Genomic DNA, 17,500 nt, shown 5'->3' with positions numbered 1-17,500 from the left:
AAATCTAAAAAATTGCTCCGATAAGTTTTTTTAGTTTTGAATTTAAGGTGCACTGAGCAATATTTTCAGTAGTTTATTTCCAGAATTCATGCTGCCCTTTCAAATATGTTAAGTTCCCATATTTAAGCACATGCCCATTTTTGTTTAAATCCACATTAAATTGTTTTATTTACTCCTAATAAATAAAAAACCTCCATTCATAGTATTGTGAATGCAAGTATTTATTTCCTGAACTGTCATGCATCACAGCTGTTAAGCTGTTATGGGCTCTCATATTCTCACCTGGGTATCGATAGACATTGTAACCAGCACCATGGTAAGCTAACTCGCATATCTTTGAGCCCTGACTCAAACTTGCTAGACGAAAACAAAATCACACAACGTGATGGCTGTAGTCATCTTCAAAGCTACCACATCAATGTGTAACATTAACGTTTGGCGTTTATATCTTCAGTAGCCTAACAAAATCACGTCCATCAGCTGCTAGTCAAAACAATCCTGACGTGACCGATAGTTAACTTTGCTAGCGGTGTTTCTTCATTAATTAGGTCAGAAATCCAAAATCCTACTCTGAAACAGGTTCGTGGTTTGCTTACAACCTTACTGAAAAGTGACACGAATGAGATGGTGGCATGATTGGAGCACACAAAGTATGTTTTTGATCCATGTGCTTTCTAGTCGAGTGTGAGGCTGCCGAGACCCTTCAAGGCAGACTATCCAGCTGCTAGTAGCCTAAGCATTAGACCGGTTTTAGGGAAAGGGGAAAGCGATTACCTAGCGGAGAAACTTTTTTGTCACGAATACCCCAGGCACAATTTCTAATCATATTTTAATAATAATATGACCGTAATATCTTGCTAAAACCGACTTGAAAACATACGATTTCTGCATTGAGTTCAACGGAGCGCTGTCAAACTGTCCGTTGTCTGTCCGACCTCGTCCCTTTGCTGCACTGTAATTGGTGAAATAGCATTAGGGGGCGGGCCTTCGCCAAAGGAAATGAAGTTGCTGCTTCAAAAGCTCTACCAGAAATAAACTGATGTAATGATTTTCCAAAAGGGTGCCCAAACTTTCTAATACCACTGTATACGGTACAATAGACTGGATTAGAGTAGACAAGAGTAGACGTTTATGAACTGTAATTAATAGAGTTAATTCCCACCCCTGCAGTACTGCATACTTACGTTTAGGCTGCGGAGGGTGGGTGTGGTAGTGGTGGTGTGGGAGGTGTGGGGTCTCCCCTCATCCTCTTCGCTCAGGACGCCTCCCTCCTCCGTGGCGCGGCCACTGTCTCGGTCCCTGTGGCCAGAGACATTCATTACACTACATTACACAACATTACATTACACTTAGCTGATGCTTTTATCCAAAACGACAGTTATTTAGAGGGTATTGGTAACAGTCCCTGGAGCAGTGTGGAGTTAGCTGCCTTGCTCAAGGGCACCTCCGCCATGGAGTAAGATAGGGAGTGGAGGGGTGGGATTCGAACCTGCAACCTTCTGATCTTAAGTCCATCTACTTAAGCGCCAGGCCACGGCTGGACCTTTATTTAACTTTCTTAGAGGGCAACTCTCTTTTTCAATACAGATGAGAACTAGTGCATGGTACAACATATCTGTCTAATACAATTAAGCAATCAGGCAAAGTCAAATTTAAACTCAGATTAACACGAGCGGAAACAGTTGCGGACCTGTCTCGGTCCCGGTGTCCGGGGTCCGGGTGCAGCAGCCAGGGCCCCTGGGGACTGCTGAGGGGGGAGGGGCTCGGGGACGCCAGACCTGACGTCACCTCCGACCTGACCTCTGGAGGAGTCACCTTGGGACGCATCACAGAGCCACCAACCGGGTCAAGGGTCAAGACCTGCGAGTCGTCAACATCATCATGGGGTCAGATCTCACTACACAGAGGGACATGGGGTTACATCTCACTACACAGAAGGGTCATAGGTTTACAGCTCTGCGGTGCTTTTCTGAAAAGCGTAGTTGTTAGCCAGTTAGCAGCTTGGGTAGTTGTCAATGGGAAACTGCATTGCAAACAACACAGTAGCTAACGTAATTAGCAACCATGGTTTCGAGAAATGCACCCCAGAACAGTTACACATTACTCAGGAGGACAGTCACAGTCATAACAAAAGATATGCCTAAATGGTGCCTACACATACTTACAACCTCAAACCAATGAAAAAACAAACAGTACACACAGATGACGTTGAGATCAGCGGTCCGTGTGGTTATAGGCCATGCAACTACTGAGAATGTTGAAAGAATGATTTTATTCGACATTCTCAGCTCTTAAAAAATAAAATAAATACATGATCAGGCTAAAGAAAAAGAAAGTCCTAGATAGAGTGACGTGAGGGCAGATACAGGAGACGACGAAGTGGGGGAGCAGACACTGTCAGTATGCTGTTTCCACAGTGTATTACAGTGAGTTAGTCATGAGACACTGACAAGAAACTTTCAAATACAATAGAGGCTTTGTGGAGACCCGGTCAGGATGCTGCATGGAGATGCTTGGACAACACTGACATTGTGCAGATCCCATGGAGTGTTTGCAGGGGGGACTCGCACACAGAATGACGAACTCAAACCGAGTGTTTTTTCAGAGTGTTTTAAAACAGTTTTGAGTTGTCCACCGCACCAGGACTAAAAGGACTTGAAAAGAGCGCAACTCATTTTTTGCTGAACTCTACTGAGATCCCATGGAGAACACTGGCTCACTGGCTCATGTGACGTCTGTCATGTGACTCATGTCATGGTAGTCATGTTAGATTATGCGTTTTGGTGTTTTTTGGGACCCCCTCGAAAAAGAGGTCTCATCTCAAGGGGTCATCCCTTAATAAAGAAACTGAAAATTGAATGTGACACATTTCTGGTCTGCACTAAGACAGTAGGTACATTTGACTTTGCGCAACATACGTGTAAGTTGCTAGACAGCAATGCATTCTTGGCTGGAAATGTCGCATGATTGATAGAAATCGTGTTCGACTTGACCAAATTCTGTCCTACTGTGACGAAGACATGACGTGTGCCATGGTGTCAAAGCGATTACAGACAGTCTGCACAACACCCGCAGTTGCTTATCCTAGCTGATTCTCATTGCGAAGTCCAAAGGTTCACTGACGTCTGTGTAGATTCGTTGTCCCAGACCCCTAAAAAGTTTGCAATGCACCCCACCTCAAGTCCTCCTCCCCACCCGTCCCCCCACACCTCACATGTGATGTGCTACGTGGCTCAAACTGGTGCGAGTTCATCGTCTCGTGCAAACTTATGTCGACTTTAAATACGCCGTGTTAGCACCGCCCACGCCGTGACAGCGAGTTCTCGCTGACGTATGTGGTGTGCATTCATCAACAAAAGTTGGTCCTGAACATGCCTAGTAGTCAGTTTCAGGCCCTCTCTCTTGTAGCATGCGGATGAGAGCAAGGTGGGGAAGAGAAGTGTGTGTGTGTGTGTGTGTGTGTGTGTGTGTGTGTGTGTGTGTGTGTGTGTGTGTGTGTGTGTGTGTGTGTGTGTGTGTGTGTGTGTGTGTGTGTGTGTGTGTGTGTGTGTGTGTGAGTGAGTGAGTGAGTGAGTGAGTGAGTGAGTGAGTGAGTGAGTGAGTGAGTGAGTGAGTGAGTGAGTGAGTGAGTGAGTGAGTGTTTGCGCGTGCGTCTTGCAATGACAAAATTAAAACCCTCAAATAAATATCATAGGCAAGGCTGTTTCTATCCCTCTTTCTTGGAGAAGAGGACTGTTTCCACCTGGAAACTGCTGAAGTTGCCATGCCATCACCAGTAACACGTGGCGTAGGCCTAAAGCTCCTCCATCTGCCTCAAGTGTTCTGGGAGCAGAGCCAATGTCCAAAAACAGAAACCAAGTCTGTGACACTGTGCTCTTACAAAAAATGCTTGTTTAAAACCTGATGTATGATTAAGAAAAAGTTTCTGTGTTTTTTCCATCACCAATATCCTCTAGGGAACTCCATGGGCGTGTCAAGGGCATCTAATGCAGTACTGTCAAGCCACACGCACGCACACACGCACAAACGCGCACACGGCCACACACACACAGACACAGCCACACACACACATGCCATGTTGCCAGTGCGGTGTGTTTGTCCAAGAAGACACTATCCCATACTCCGGCTGTACCCAGTGTCCTGTAGCGTAAGTGAAGAGATAAGCACAGGTTTGTGTGTGTGTGTGTGTGTGCGCGTGTGCGTGTGAGTGTGCGTTCAGAGTGACACTGTCTGTGGCCAAATAACAAAAAAAACAGCTGTACAAGAAGAAGAGCATCAACTGTGACTGTAGGGTCCTAAGAGCCACTGTGTGTACATGCACAACTGCGTATATGTGCGCGTTTGTGTGTGTGCGTGTGCGTGTGTGTTAGTGTTATTGTGTGTGTGTACGATTGTGTGTGTGCGTGTGTGTGTGTGTGTCTAACCTGTGGCAGGTGAGAGCCGGTGCCAGCCAGTGTGTCCCACTCCTTGACCCTGCGCTCTCCGCTCTTCCTCGTCTGGTAGATCTCCTTCAGAGACACGGAGAGTCGGCTCTCAGACACTGGGGACTGGAGAAGACAAAATAGAGGGGGGGGGGGGGGGGGGGGGGGGGGGGGGGGGGGGGGGGGGGGGGGGGGGGGGGGGGGGGGGGGGGGGGGGGGGGGGGGGGTCGGAGGGGGGGGGGGGGGCAGGGGGGGGGGGGGGGGGGGGGGGGGGGGGGGGGGTGGGGGGGGGGGGGGGGGAGAAAGATAGAGAGAGAGACAAAGAGAGAGATGAAGAAGAGGAAAAGATAGAGAGACAGAGAGAGCAAGAGAGGAAAAGAGAAACCAAGAGAAAGAATGAGAGAGGAAGAGAGAAAGATGGAGAGACAGAGAGAGAGAGAAGAGAGATAGATAGAGAGAAAAGAAAGAGAGATGGAGAGAGAAAGAGGGGAGAGATGGCCAGCATTATATACACTTTTTAAAACAAAGCATGGTGTTTAAATACACAGTGAGGCAAAAAAGCAACCCTATATTGATCGATATTCAGAGCCATGATTGCACACTGTGTATATGTGTGTGTGTGCGTGTGATTATTGTCAATGTTTTATCTATATGTTCAGTTTAACTGCACATTGCAGACCGGTCAAATACAATTTCAATCTCCTGTGCAAACCCTTTGACAATTAAGTATACTTTGACCTTGACTGCTGTTAGTCGTCTAACCTGGCAGGGTTGGGGCAACAGAGAGACATCCATTGAGAGACAGACAGATTAAGACAAACAGATAAATCAGAGGTTCTGAACCTTTCGCCCCCTTGACCTCATCATGAGCCTCCCAACGCCCCCCTAGACCTCCTCATAAGCCTGCCAATGCCCCATTGACCTCATCAAAAATGATATAGACTAATGCCCTCCAATTGGCAAATGAGAAACCGCCCTCTAAGCAGTCTCCTTCTCAACGGCCCACGAGAGCTCCCCAACGCCACCCTGGGGCACTGTAGAGCACCCATTAAGACAAACCAATAGATAGACAGTATGCACACAGACCCATTGGGACAGAGAGCCAGACAGCCAGCCAGACTGCCATTGAGACATGTAGCTGGCAGGGCTGTGGCCAGTGTGTAGACCAGGGGTGGGGAACTTATGTGTCGAGGGCAGTTTCTTGAGGCCATTTTAGCATTTTAGTATTATTATTAGGGGACCTAGAGAAGGTGGAGTCTGTTTTAAAGGTGGTTGCCTTCAATATAGGCCTAAAGTGCAGGGGGAAATCCTGGTTTGTGTTCATAGTACGGCCCTCGGAGGGCTTTTACGGCCCTCAGAGGAATTTGAAATGGCCGCCCGAATGAAAAAGGTTCCTCACCCCTAGTGTAGACTGATGAACAGAGACAGAGAGACAGACAGACAATAGAGACAGACATAGAGACATGGTACCTGGCAGGGCTGTGGCCAGAGCATGGTGGTGGTGGTGGGGCTCCTGTCTGTGCCCATGGGGGTGACACCCGGAGAGGGCACCGTGGCACCTGGAGATGGCAGCCCAGACGCACTGCAGAAAGCGTCAGGCAGGGGGCGGTAGAGATCCGACTCGTCCAACCGCCAGTAGGTCAGACCTGACCAATCAGAGTCAGAGAACATTCAGACTAATGATGATGCACACAGGACGACTGATTCAACAAAAACACATTCACAGTTAGCTAAGTAAAATCATATTTCCACACAAAGAGTGGCTGAATAGATTGTCATAGAGTGTCTGAAAGACACAACATGCACTACAATGTTATACTGAAGGAATGAAGATAACACACAACATAACCACAAGGTTTTATTTTCTTTTGGCCTGATGAGGTTATATAGTGTGGTGCATCTCAGGTTCAAGCTCCTAGTTGTAGGCAGGGAAGATGGCGGCAGATGTGTGTGTGTGAGTGTGTTTGTGTGTGTGAGATGAGTCCTACCTGAGGCCTCCGACACGAGGCTGTCGCTCCTCTTTAGAGAGCTGGGACTGGAGGAGTCTACAGGGCAGCCCAGCTAGGAGGAAGAAGAGGAGGAGAGAGGAGGAGGGGAGGAGGAGGAGGAGGAGAGGGGGAGAAGGAGAGGAGGAGAGAGGAGGAGGGGAGGGGGAGAAGGAGAGGAGGAGAGAGGAGGAGGAGAGAGGAGGAGGAGCAGGGGGAGGAGGAGAGAAGAGGAGGAGGAGAGGAGAGAGGAGGAGGAAGAGGAGAGAGGAGGAGGAAGAGGAGAGGCAATGAGAGGAGGAGAGAGGAGAGGAGAGGAGGAGAGAGGAGGAGGAAGAGGAAGAGGAGGGTGAGGAGAGGAGGAGGAGGAGGAGAGGAGAAGGAGGAAGAGGAAGGAGGGAAAATACGAGATGAAAAAGAGATGAAGAAGAAGAAGAAAAAAGAGAAAGCGAAAATAAAAAACTGACGCTCAACATACGGATGCTGCATAAAGGCACGAATAGATCAGATGCGATTTGAGTGACTCCGGCGACAGAAGTAATTGGCTTAGTATTGAGTCGCTGGATAGAGAAGAGCTCACCAGTTCCAGGTGTTCTGCTGGTGGTGTCCTGGCGGCGGGGCCTCCTCCCTCACTGCTCTCCTGGGGGGCTGAAGAGGACGGCTGCTGCTGCTGCTGCTGTTGGGAACGCCGGCCCCCCTTTTCCCCCTTCTTCTGGGTGCGGCTCTGCTTCTGGGCCCACGAGGTCAGCGCTTGCCTGGAGACCACAGAAGGGCATTAAGGGTCATCAGGGTCAGAAAAAAAAAATAACGAAAAATAAATAAAAATAAGCCTAATCCCACGATTAAATTATAAAACAAGTAAATCCAGCCACAGCAACTCTTACAAAGAGATAGCGGCGGTTTCACTTCTGAAGGTCACTTCAGGTCAAAAGAACATTTGGTCGGCCGCCTACCTGCAGGGTGCATGCTGGTGTGTGTGGCCAATCAGGGTGGAGGACGTGTGTCTGTGCTGGTGCTCCTGACTGGTCAGACATGGTTCAGCAGCCAATGGGGAGGGCAGGAGGTGTGACTCCGCCTCTAGCTCCGCCTCCCAGGTAGAAAGCGTTCCGTATCCACTGACGACGCCCTCCTCTGAACTCTCATTGGCAGGGGCAGAGGGAGGGGAGAGCAGCTCGGACTGGATGGCCTTAGGCTCCGCCCCTAGTGTGGCGTCAGCATCAGGAGCTTCATGAGTGGCTGGGCACTCTTGAGTGACAGCTGGTTGTCCCGCCTTCTGCTCCGCCCCCTGTTTCTGCTGCAGCTGCAGTAAGGCCTTGATCTCATCTTGGATGAGCTGCAAACACATACACACGCACATGACCATTACTGTGTGTTAACAGCAGCCAACCGGCCAAATGCTGGTGAAATTTCAGTTTGGCTGATAGACAATACTAACTTACTAGCCACTTCTATCCATTAATGCGTGTGAATTTGGCTAGTAAAATTAACATCCATTAGCCATCTTGGCTGATGATGAAAAAGTGAATTTCGAGCCCTGACTGTGTGTAACAAAATCACAGTTCACCCACACATACAGCATACATGCCCAATGGGAAGCGCAAGGAGACACAATGACACACACACACACACTAAAGGCCATTTGTGGTGGGCTGACCTGTATCTGGCATTGAGCCAGGATCTGACTGACACACACACACACACACACACACACACACACACACACACACACACACACACACACACACACACACACACAAAGAGACAGAGAGAGAGAGAGAGAGAGAGAGAGAGAGAGAGAGGCAGAGAGAGAGAGAGAGGCAGAGAGAGAGAGAGAGAGAGAGGCAGAGAGAGGCAGAGAGAGAGAGAGAGAGAGAGAGAGAGGCAGAGAGAGAGAGAGAGAGAGAGAGAGAGAGAGAGAGACGGACACAAACACAGACACAGACACAGACACAGACACCCCTACCTGTATCTGGCACTGGTACTGCTCCTGCTGGGCCAGGATCTGCTCCTGGTATTGCTTCTCCACCAGCTGGAAGAGGTGCAGCCATCGGCCCTGTTGATGGAGCAGAGACCACGCACGCACGCACGCACGCACGCACGCACGCACGCACGCACGCACGCACGCACGCACGCACGCACGCACGCACGCACGCACGCACACACACACACACACACACACACACACACACACACACACACACACACACGTTATACTGTGCAGCAATCGCAAGGAGGACAGACAACACGCATGCACCCTGTAAGAACCCAAAACGTAATAACTGCCCATAACGTAATAACTGCCCATAACGTAATAATTTGGGCGTAATAAAACCCATAACGTAATAACTTGCCCATAACGTAATAAAAATTCCTTACCCATAACGTAATAACGTTCTGCCCATAACGTAATAAGTTATTACGTTATGGGCATGTTATTACGTTATGGGCCTTACACTAAAAAAAAGTTTTGATAATGTAATAATGATGCCCATAACGTAATAACTGCCAGTAACGCAACAGATGACTTCAGTATTTGCAATGCACTTTACTATTGTACTGTTCATATTTCGTCTGACCTCTATTGTTGCAGCAAATAACAGTGACTGGATATTTAAGCGGGCTTGCAGAGCAAGGCCAGATTCTAGTAATCTCTAAGTCAGCGGTTCCCAAACTTTTTTCCCCGCGCACCCCCTTTCACATTTCAATGTGGTTCGCGCACCCCCTAAGCGAATGTTGCACCACCGCACATTTTGGGTAATCCTGATTTCCAATCGATCTGATGTTTTTTTTCTGCCATAATTAAAATGGAACTTATTGCATGACAAGTCTGTGAGTTAAAAATTACACTTCAAATGGATCCTTCTAATTAAAACGAACTGACGTTCATTCATACTGGATAAAAAACACACATATCCACCCTGCTCTATTCAGCTCGGGCACCCCCTGGTGACAGGCCGCGCACCCCCAGGGGTGCATGCACCACAGTTTGGGAAACCCTGCTCTAAGTAAAGTTTATGCTTGCTTGCTTGCTTTATTCTCTTGTGCAGGATGGTAAAAATAGAAAATGGATCTCCTCCTAGGCCTTTCCAGATAGAGACACCGTTCAAACACTAAAACGACCGGCTCGGCTTGGAGATCATTTGTTCTGCTATAGCGTGTCCGTGTCTCTTGTTGTTTTTCCGCTTTTTGGCGATTTTGTGCAAGTTTGGGTCTCCATTGAAAACAATGGTAGAACCTTCATGAACAAAGGTTCCGCCACTCTAAAGATCAGAGTGTAGGAGGCTTTTTCGTTCATAAAACATCAACACTTTCACCTAGAAGTTTAGTTGACGCATTGTTAGCGAGCTCTATGGGATGTCTCCAAATTGTCAAAGTTTTATCTCCCAACTCCCATTACTTTTTAAATGGCAGGTGTGTAAAAACGACAGGGCTTTTACATTGGTTTTCCCATTGAGGCTTGAAGTGCCTTTTTCAAGAGGTCAGCGCATGTCCNACAAGAGGTCTNTTTGTGACTGAACCGTTTAGCCTATCCATCATTTGCATGTGACGTCAAACGTTCTAGTGGACGGCCACTGGACGGCAAGAGGACGGCAGAGTGCCGCATTAATGAATGGATTCCTATGGGACTCGCAACGTTTAGTAGCTTAACTCATAACGTAACTTGGATCACCGATAAACTAAACACCGTATACACCCATTGTGCTGTTTGTTACAAAAACAGATAGGGTTACAAACCAGGCGTGACTTTTCATTGGATCTCAAAATAAAACGAGGAAGCTGAGGTGAATCGCGGCAACCAACTGGAAAACCATCAAACTAGCCTAATCGAGTAGCCTGGATGAGCACCACGGTAAGTTTCTCATTTGCCATCCTTTATATCATCATTTGTCTCTTAATTCGTGAACGCTAGTTAATTTAAGACTAATGTGCAATTTCAGTGGCGTTTTTATGCGAGGTCAATGTAAGATGCTTTCCATGATTAACGTTAATTAGCAGCATCATTACGCTATGATGGACGTATGCTAAGATATGCAGGCTGTAACGTAAACACGGAATTCATAAAGCTCTTGGTGAAATAGCAAGGCTATGCCGTTCATACTGTTAAGGTTCAAATGTAAAAATAAACCATGTGTACATCTCTAGCGCTGATTTCCCAAGTAGCTTAGGCCTACTCTCCAGCATGATGCTGTCATGAAATGCCAGTCACCCGACCTTATCCATGCTGGCCTATGACATGCATAGGCCCACCAGTCTTGGTGTTGTCCTTGTCAATAATATACAGTGCACCACTTTGTTGTGTTGTCATCCAAATTGCCTGCCCTCTGAAATCACACACATCAGAGGCTTAATGGTTTGGGAAGTGGTATTAAGATTGGAGGGTTGCAGGTTCAAATCCCATCCTACACCTCTCCCTTCACCTCATCCAGGCTGAAGTACCCTTGAGCAAGGCACCAAGCCCCATGCTGCAGGGACAGTTAACAATTCACTGTGAGTAACAAAGTTGCTTTGGATAAGTGTCAGCTAAGTGTTATCTTTCTGTTTCTCCAGATGAGAAGAGCGATGATCTGATGTCATGACACATTGGATGTATGGAAGAGCCAGAGGTCCAGCACACCAAGCCAAGTTTAGCCGATCACACCAACTCAATGTAGTAATCAGTTCATTCAATGGCTCAAAGACTTTATTTTTAGACACAAAGTACAAATACATTTCAAGGTTATGTAGGTGATGGGAGGGGATATCTATTCTGGGGTGGACATGTACAATAGGCGTGCAAGTACTTATTTATATTAATAAATGGTTATCTGAACTAGGCCTGTAATAGTCAACCCATTGATGCTGGATGCTGTGAACACGTTGTATTGACCTAGGTGCCTGGAGCGACACAGCATTCAGGCATGATATATTAGATTTTTTAGATTAAAAATGTGGGTATGTTAGAGCTGAATTAACATGTTCTAATGCAAGAGGATGGTCTTAGCTTTTAAAACTCATTTCATGTCTGTATATGTATATTCGGAGACTTATTTAGTTATTTGTTTTTTTATAGGATGAGGGCACCTGTCTTAAAAAGGGCATAGGCAATTAGCTGGCATTTTTTTGCAGGTGCCAGCTAAAATGGGTTAATATTATTTACATACAGCACTATCCCCATACCAGTATACCCACGTCACCTGAGATATACATTTAGTGGAGACAATATAATTAGTTAGACTAGAGTGAAGATTGACAGGCGGTCATGGGTAAGTGGTTAGAGTGTCAGCCTTGTATCCCAAAGGTTGCCGGTTGGACTCCCGACCCACCAGGTTGGTGGGGGGAGTTAAATAATCAGTGCTCTCCCCCATCCTCCTCCATGACAGAGAGTGCATCTTAATATGCGACCTTGCCTCCTCCACTTGCGCTTGTCTCCTCGTCCCGCCTCCTAGCCCCTCCTCCGTGGAGAAAACGATAAAGTTTCCCAGCTGTCAGCCTAGCCACAACAACTTTTGAGGGACTGTTTTTCATTCACCATCCCAATTGCAAATGAGAAAAAGACTCTACAATTGAGCTTTTGCAAGATATTGAAATATAATGATGTTGTCCGTGATGTCATCATGACGAGAAGCAAGTGGAGGAGGCAAGGTCCCATATTAAGACGCACTCTGAGATACCCTGAGAATGGTACTGCCGCACTTGGGGCGCCATTGGGGACTGCCCCCTTGCACGGGTGAAGCATAAATGCAATTTCGTGCAGTGAACACTTGTGTGCTGTGTCACAATGTCAATGGGAGTTTCCCAGTTGGGCTTTCACTTCACGTTCACAGAAAATGTTCTACGTTGTTGTATTAGTACAATAAAATAAGCAAAACATGTCTGGATGGACTTCATCATTTCAGTTATTTATTATCACAACTACTCACTATCAATGACAACCAGGGCTCACCAGCCAACCAGCCAAATGCTGGGAAAATTAAGTTTTGCTGGTAGAAAAGAAAAAACATACTTGGCACGTTGACCCATTATTTAATTTACCGGAGATTAACATACTAGCCATTTTGGCTACTAGTGACTAAAAATAATTTGGAGCCCTGCTGAAAACTCCAACAACTGGTACAGGTGATCAGTGCATCAGGGGAGGAATGTAAGGGTACGCCCTATGGATGAGGGGACCAGCATCACTGATGGTGAGGTCCTGGTGCTGCTGCAAAGCCCAAGCGAAAGAAGCCTCTCTGGACACCTCTTCATGTTGGCTCCCCCATCTAATTAAAAAAAGAAAAGACAAACATGCTATTTAAATTAATCTAGCCATGCATTGTAATGTACTGGTACAGTACTGAATAATTAAGTCCCTTGGCAATATTGTCTGAATTAAAATGTGATGTAAAATGTCAGAAAATAACAGTCATCCCAACTTACTAGTCATGTATTTACCTGTGCTGCTGGGATGCAATTCTTGGACGTCATCCTGGCCACCATGACTCATGGTTTTAGTTGGGTGCTGACCACCTGACTGATGAACTTGCAATTACAAAACAATAAAAATAAAAGATAAATAACAGGTTTGTTGTGCTTATCTTTCTCTTGTGAAGGCATCTTTTCAAATGATTTATTTAATCAAATCAAAATTATTTAATCAAAGTAGGCCTATGTAACCGACATTCTGTCCTATGTGTTTCTACATGTGCAATGTAATGCAACACCGATTTGAAACATTGAAGTATGTCAAGTCAGCTTTTATTGTCACTTTCTTCATATGGTCACACAAGGGAAACGAAATTACGTTTTCTCTCTACCATGCCAGGACATAGACAGGACTGACAATTTACAGACGGGCAGAAAGTGCAAGACAGGACAGGTAACAGTGATGGACTGGTAACATAAGTGGTCAATAATAATAGGCCTACAGTACAAATGAACATATTGGACATGTAAACAGAAGATAAGATATAGAAATATATTTTACAATAGCCTACATTGTGCAGACGTGGCTGAAACAACAATGAAATCCACTTGGATGAAACGAAACGAGTGCATCCAAGTTAACCTACAAGATACATCTGAGATGAAAAGATATGCTATTCAAAACACCACTTAGCGAAATGCTTGACACAAAATGTACCGTGCGTCTTGTAGTAAGTTAGGTTAGCAGCATTATCTTACCTGTGCCATGCCACGAAGAAGAGGATGCCATCCGCGGTGCCCAGCCACCATTGAAGAAACGGTGCATAACGGTGCTAGTATTTTGCCAATGCAGAGGTTTGGTTTAAGTTCACAACTTAACTGAAGAAAATAAACACGGGATAAAAAAAATACATCGCAGGCAGAGTAAGTTCATGGCTGGAAGCAAGCAACAACTTTCTCTTCTTCTCCCAGTTTCCCGTACCACCCGTCCCGGTTATGCCACCTAGTGGAGCAGAATACATTTGAATAAATCTATGATTTGAACACATCCACCGTGGCCAACCTAGCCTGATAACGCCAGGTACATATCCCGTTTTTTAAAAAAATACAAGAACTGCGTGTTTCTTTGGTATTTTATGGTCAAAGTTGTCTTCGTCTGCATAATTCCTATGTACGAATGTGTACTTCTGCCGTCCAGCAAAAACGATTACGTAATATTGTGACGTCAATGCAAATGATGGATAAACTTCATTCAGAGACTGTTAAAGAGATCACACGTATGACTCCGATCAGTAAGCAGGACACGTGCCAATTCCTTTTAGTTTTTTTTAGCAACATCAAGCTAAAGACAAAAAAACTGTTTCTGATTCTGCCCTCTGCCTTAGAGCACCATACTAACTGCCATTCAGTCAATCAGAACAGGTGCAGCCAATATAGGGTTCCATCTCAACTGTCACTTTCTCTCAACATTCTATTCTTAACGAGCAACTGCTCTGTAGTTCTAGAAGTCTATTGTTCAGCTATTCAATGCAATGTAATATTGTCTTGCTGTAATGCTTTCCATAGACAGCTGCTTGGCCAAATGGTAATTGGGAGGGAAAGTAATCTCATCGCCCCCTGCTGGCAACGTTCCAAGCCCCTGCAACAAATGAATGTGTTTTTTCTTTGAAAAATTACATCTCGGCCCTGACGACGAAGTAGAAGTAGTGGCAGTCATATTATGGGCAAGTTGGCCCGTTTTATCGAATTGGGTGGTAAAATGTTCGGTTTTTCACTTATCTGAACTGATTTTAATATTCTTTAAAAAGCTAGTACAGAACTACACTGACTGGTATGTGTGACGTGTTTACTCCATGTAATTAGCATAGCCAAATTAGCATAGCCAAACATGAGCCAGAGAGGTGGTTACTCGTCACCACAGAAGCCACCATATCTACTAGAGAAGTTAAAACCAAACCAAAACAATCGCGTGTATATATGTGTAATAAGAAGACAATGTGGAACTCGCAGGATTACAAGAATGTGAAGATATGCGGAGAACTTGCGTTCATTCGCGTTCATTTGTTTCTCTGTGTTGTCAACGAGGCGCGAAGCAGAGCATGCTGGGAGCTGTAGTCCGCTTCCGACCAGATTGGCACAATTTCTATTTTTCTTAAAATAGCAAAAAACTACTCAGGATTTTCACAGGTAGTACTTCACCCTATTGTGTACCCTGAAAAATGTGTCTGGTGTTATAGTTCCTAGTCATATCTTTGTGGGATTTTTTTTAAAACTCGTCTATGGGAGTTTCAATAGGGTCGCCCTGTTGCTTGGAACGTAACCGCTAGGATCGCTGTTTTCCACTTTCCCTCCCAATAGTCCTGCAATATGGAGGTTGGGAGCTTGAATCCCACTCGGACTCATGTTGATTTTCAAAATTATATCATATGCAGTGTTCCTTATCCAGTTTAAAAAATACCATGTATGCAATTTAGTATCAATGGCAAAGGTCCTGGATTACAGATATGGAGGTTGGGAGTTCGAATCCCACTCGAACCCATGTTGATTTTCAAAATTATATATGCAGTGTTCCTTAGCCAACTTCAAATACCATGTATGTCATTTAGTATCAATGGCAAAGGTCCTGGATTACAGATATGGAGGTTGTGAGTTCGAATCCCACTCGGACCCATGTTGATTTTCAAAATTATATCATATGCAGTGTTCCTTAGCCAACTTAAAATACCATGTATGTCATTTAGTATATCCCCAAAACGCAGAGCTACAACACTTTCAAGATGGCTGAATCCAAGATGGCTGAATTGTTTGGCCCATAACTTCTGACTGGGTGGAGGGATTTTTTTCCAACATTTCTTTTTGCTTTGTTTTCTCAATAGTACTTTGTTTCATCTCTGCCCCAAAAGGCAAGCCCGCTTCCAGCATTTTCTGTGAGAATGCAATCTATCCTTATCCTCTGCATTTCCTATGTGTTCAATCCAATTGTCTAACTACAAAGTTTTTAGCTATTATAATAATGACAAATACATAGCCTACAGTATTCAAAATTTCAATTCCTTTAATGCAAACATTTGAACTGCAAATTTCATACATGAACTACACAAATAGTGAAATTAAATGTCTTTTGTTTGTTATACAAAAAATAATGTTAATTAAAATGACAGACTGCTATTCTGTATAAAATTCTATTTTACCAGAATACTTTTCATCATATTGAAATGTAAAACACACACACATACTGTAGCATCCTCAACATAAACATAAAATTGGCATTACTTTCCATAAATATCATGGCTGAAGTGTTGGAGTGTGCTGTGATCTTGCTTTGTTCTGACTCAAACTTTTAAATGTAAAAAATGTAAACAAACAAAATATGCATACTCAACATAAACACAAGGTAGAATAACATCCACATACTGTAATACTGACGTTACTTTTTCCAGTAAATGTCCTTGATCTTGTAAATTCCGTAGCCTACATGACTAAGAAGTATCCACGCTTTCATCCATTGGCTGTTCTCGCATAATAAGCCTTTCAGTCGTGTACTGAGAAGGCTGCTGCGTCCAGCAGCCTTGTACAGCTTCATGATGCTTATTGATATGTCACCTCCACAGTCGCCTTCAAGTAGGCTCTCCACAAGAGCATCTCATATATTTTTTTTGATTAAACATGGTGCACAGCTGATGGATCAGGTGTGACACTAAAGTGATGGTTCAGAGTAGATTCACCCTAATGCCATTTGAACCGTGACATCCATCCAGTAGTCCACCCAAAGTGTTTTCTGGCTTGGGCGAACATTAGCAGAGTTACCGAGTTATTGTATGGCTATTCCGAATAGCTTGGCTTAAGTGCTATTGGGCATTCACATACATCTCCAAACCTACCTCAGAAAATTAACATGTCATGACACCAAACTTCTACAGTAGTACAAATATGGTCTCTATTCACCAAACTAAGCATTTGGAAGTTTGGAAATAGTGCTGGAGTTTATTATTATCAACTCAAGCTGAATAGATTCTGTCCTGCTAAAGCTTTGCCATCAGGGGCAGAGGCAGGATCAACATCAGGGACATAGACTGAGTCACCATCAGACAAGGAGGCAGCTTCAGCACCATGGCAGAAAACTACTCCGAACCATCACTTTAAATGCCCCGAGCATGGCCATATCTTGTTCAAGGACAAAACCAATACTTTTCTGTAAAACCTCTGAAGGTTAGTAGGGAGCTCCATGACACATGGGTTTTTCAGCACCAGGGGCAGAGGCATCATCAACATCAGAGACAGAGACAGGGTCACCATCAGGGACAGAGGCAGGGTCACCATCAGGAACAGAGGCAGGATCAACATCCGGAGTAGAGGCAGGGTCACCATCAGGAACAGAGGCAGGGTCACCATCAGGGGCAGAGGCAGGGTTACCATCAGGGACAGAGGCAGGGTCACCATCAGGGACAGGGGCAGGATCAACATCAGAGACATAGGCAGAGTAACCATCAGACAAGGAGGCAGCTTCAGCTAAGGCCAAGACCTTTAGGTCTGAATACGTCGAACCGGACCGAACTGTTTGATATACCCACAAAAACTGAAAAGGGACTTATGCTTCCTATGAGGACTCTTGTGCTTCCTGTGAGGACTCTTTTCAGTGTGTTCTATTTTTATTTTCAAGCAAAATAGTAAAATGGCCCCTGCTGGAAAACAGCCCCCTCTATTTCTAATGAA

General features: G+C 45.2%; 2 protein-coding genes across 3 annotated transcripts in view; one reads left to right on the top strand and one right to left on the bottom strand.

The window, feature by feature from the left end:
• Positions 1-17,500, bottom strand: part of LOC134458176 (M-phase phosphoprotein 9) — a 65,526-nt gene that overhangs the window by 37,590 nt on the left and 10,436 nt on the right. For both annotated transcript variants that reach the window (XM_063210336.1, XM_063210337.1), the window contains exons 4-11: positions 8,370-8,459; positions 7,360-7,739; positions 6,987-7,161; positions 6,410-6,482; positions 5,892-6,067; positions 4,425-4,547; positions 1,691-1,860; positions 1,185-1,299 (exon numbers count right to left, since the gene is read on the bottom strand). In XM_063210336.1, the coding sequence (XP_063066406.1) occupies positions 1,185-1,299; positions 1,691-1,860; positions 4,425-4,547; positions 5,892-6,067; positions 6,410-6,482; positions 6,987-7,161; positions 7,360-7,739; positions 8,370-8,459 (1,302 nt within the window). The remainder of the gene's footprint in view (positions 1-1,184; positions 1,300-1,690; positions 1,861-4,424; positions 4,548-5,891; positions 6,068-6,409; positions 6,483-6,986; positions 7,162-7,359; positions 7,740-8,369; positions 8,460-17,500) is intronic.
• LOC134458177 (TBC1 domain family member 8B-like) overlaps positions 1-17,500 on the top strand; it is a 43,787-nt gene that overhangs the window by 21,619 nt on the left and 4,668 nt on the right. The window lies entirely within an intron of this gene.

Source organism: Engraulis encrasicolus, chromosome 11, assembly GCF_034702125.1.
Source record: "Engraulis encrasicolus isolate BLACKSEA-1 chromosome 11, IST_EnEncr_1.0, whole genome shotgun sequence".
Taxonomy (NCBI): domain Eukaryota; kingdom Metazoa; phylum Chordata; class Actinopteri; order Clupeiformes; family Engraulidae; genus Engraulis; species Engraulis encrasicolus.
The sequence above is the reverse complement of the archived record's forward strand: the minus strand, read 5'-3'. Positions and strand labels throughout refer to the sequence as shown.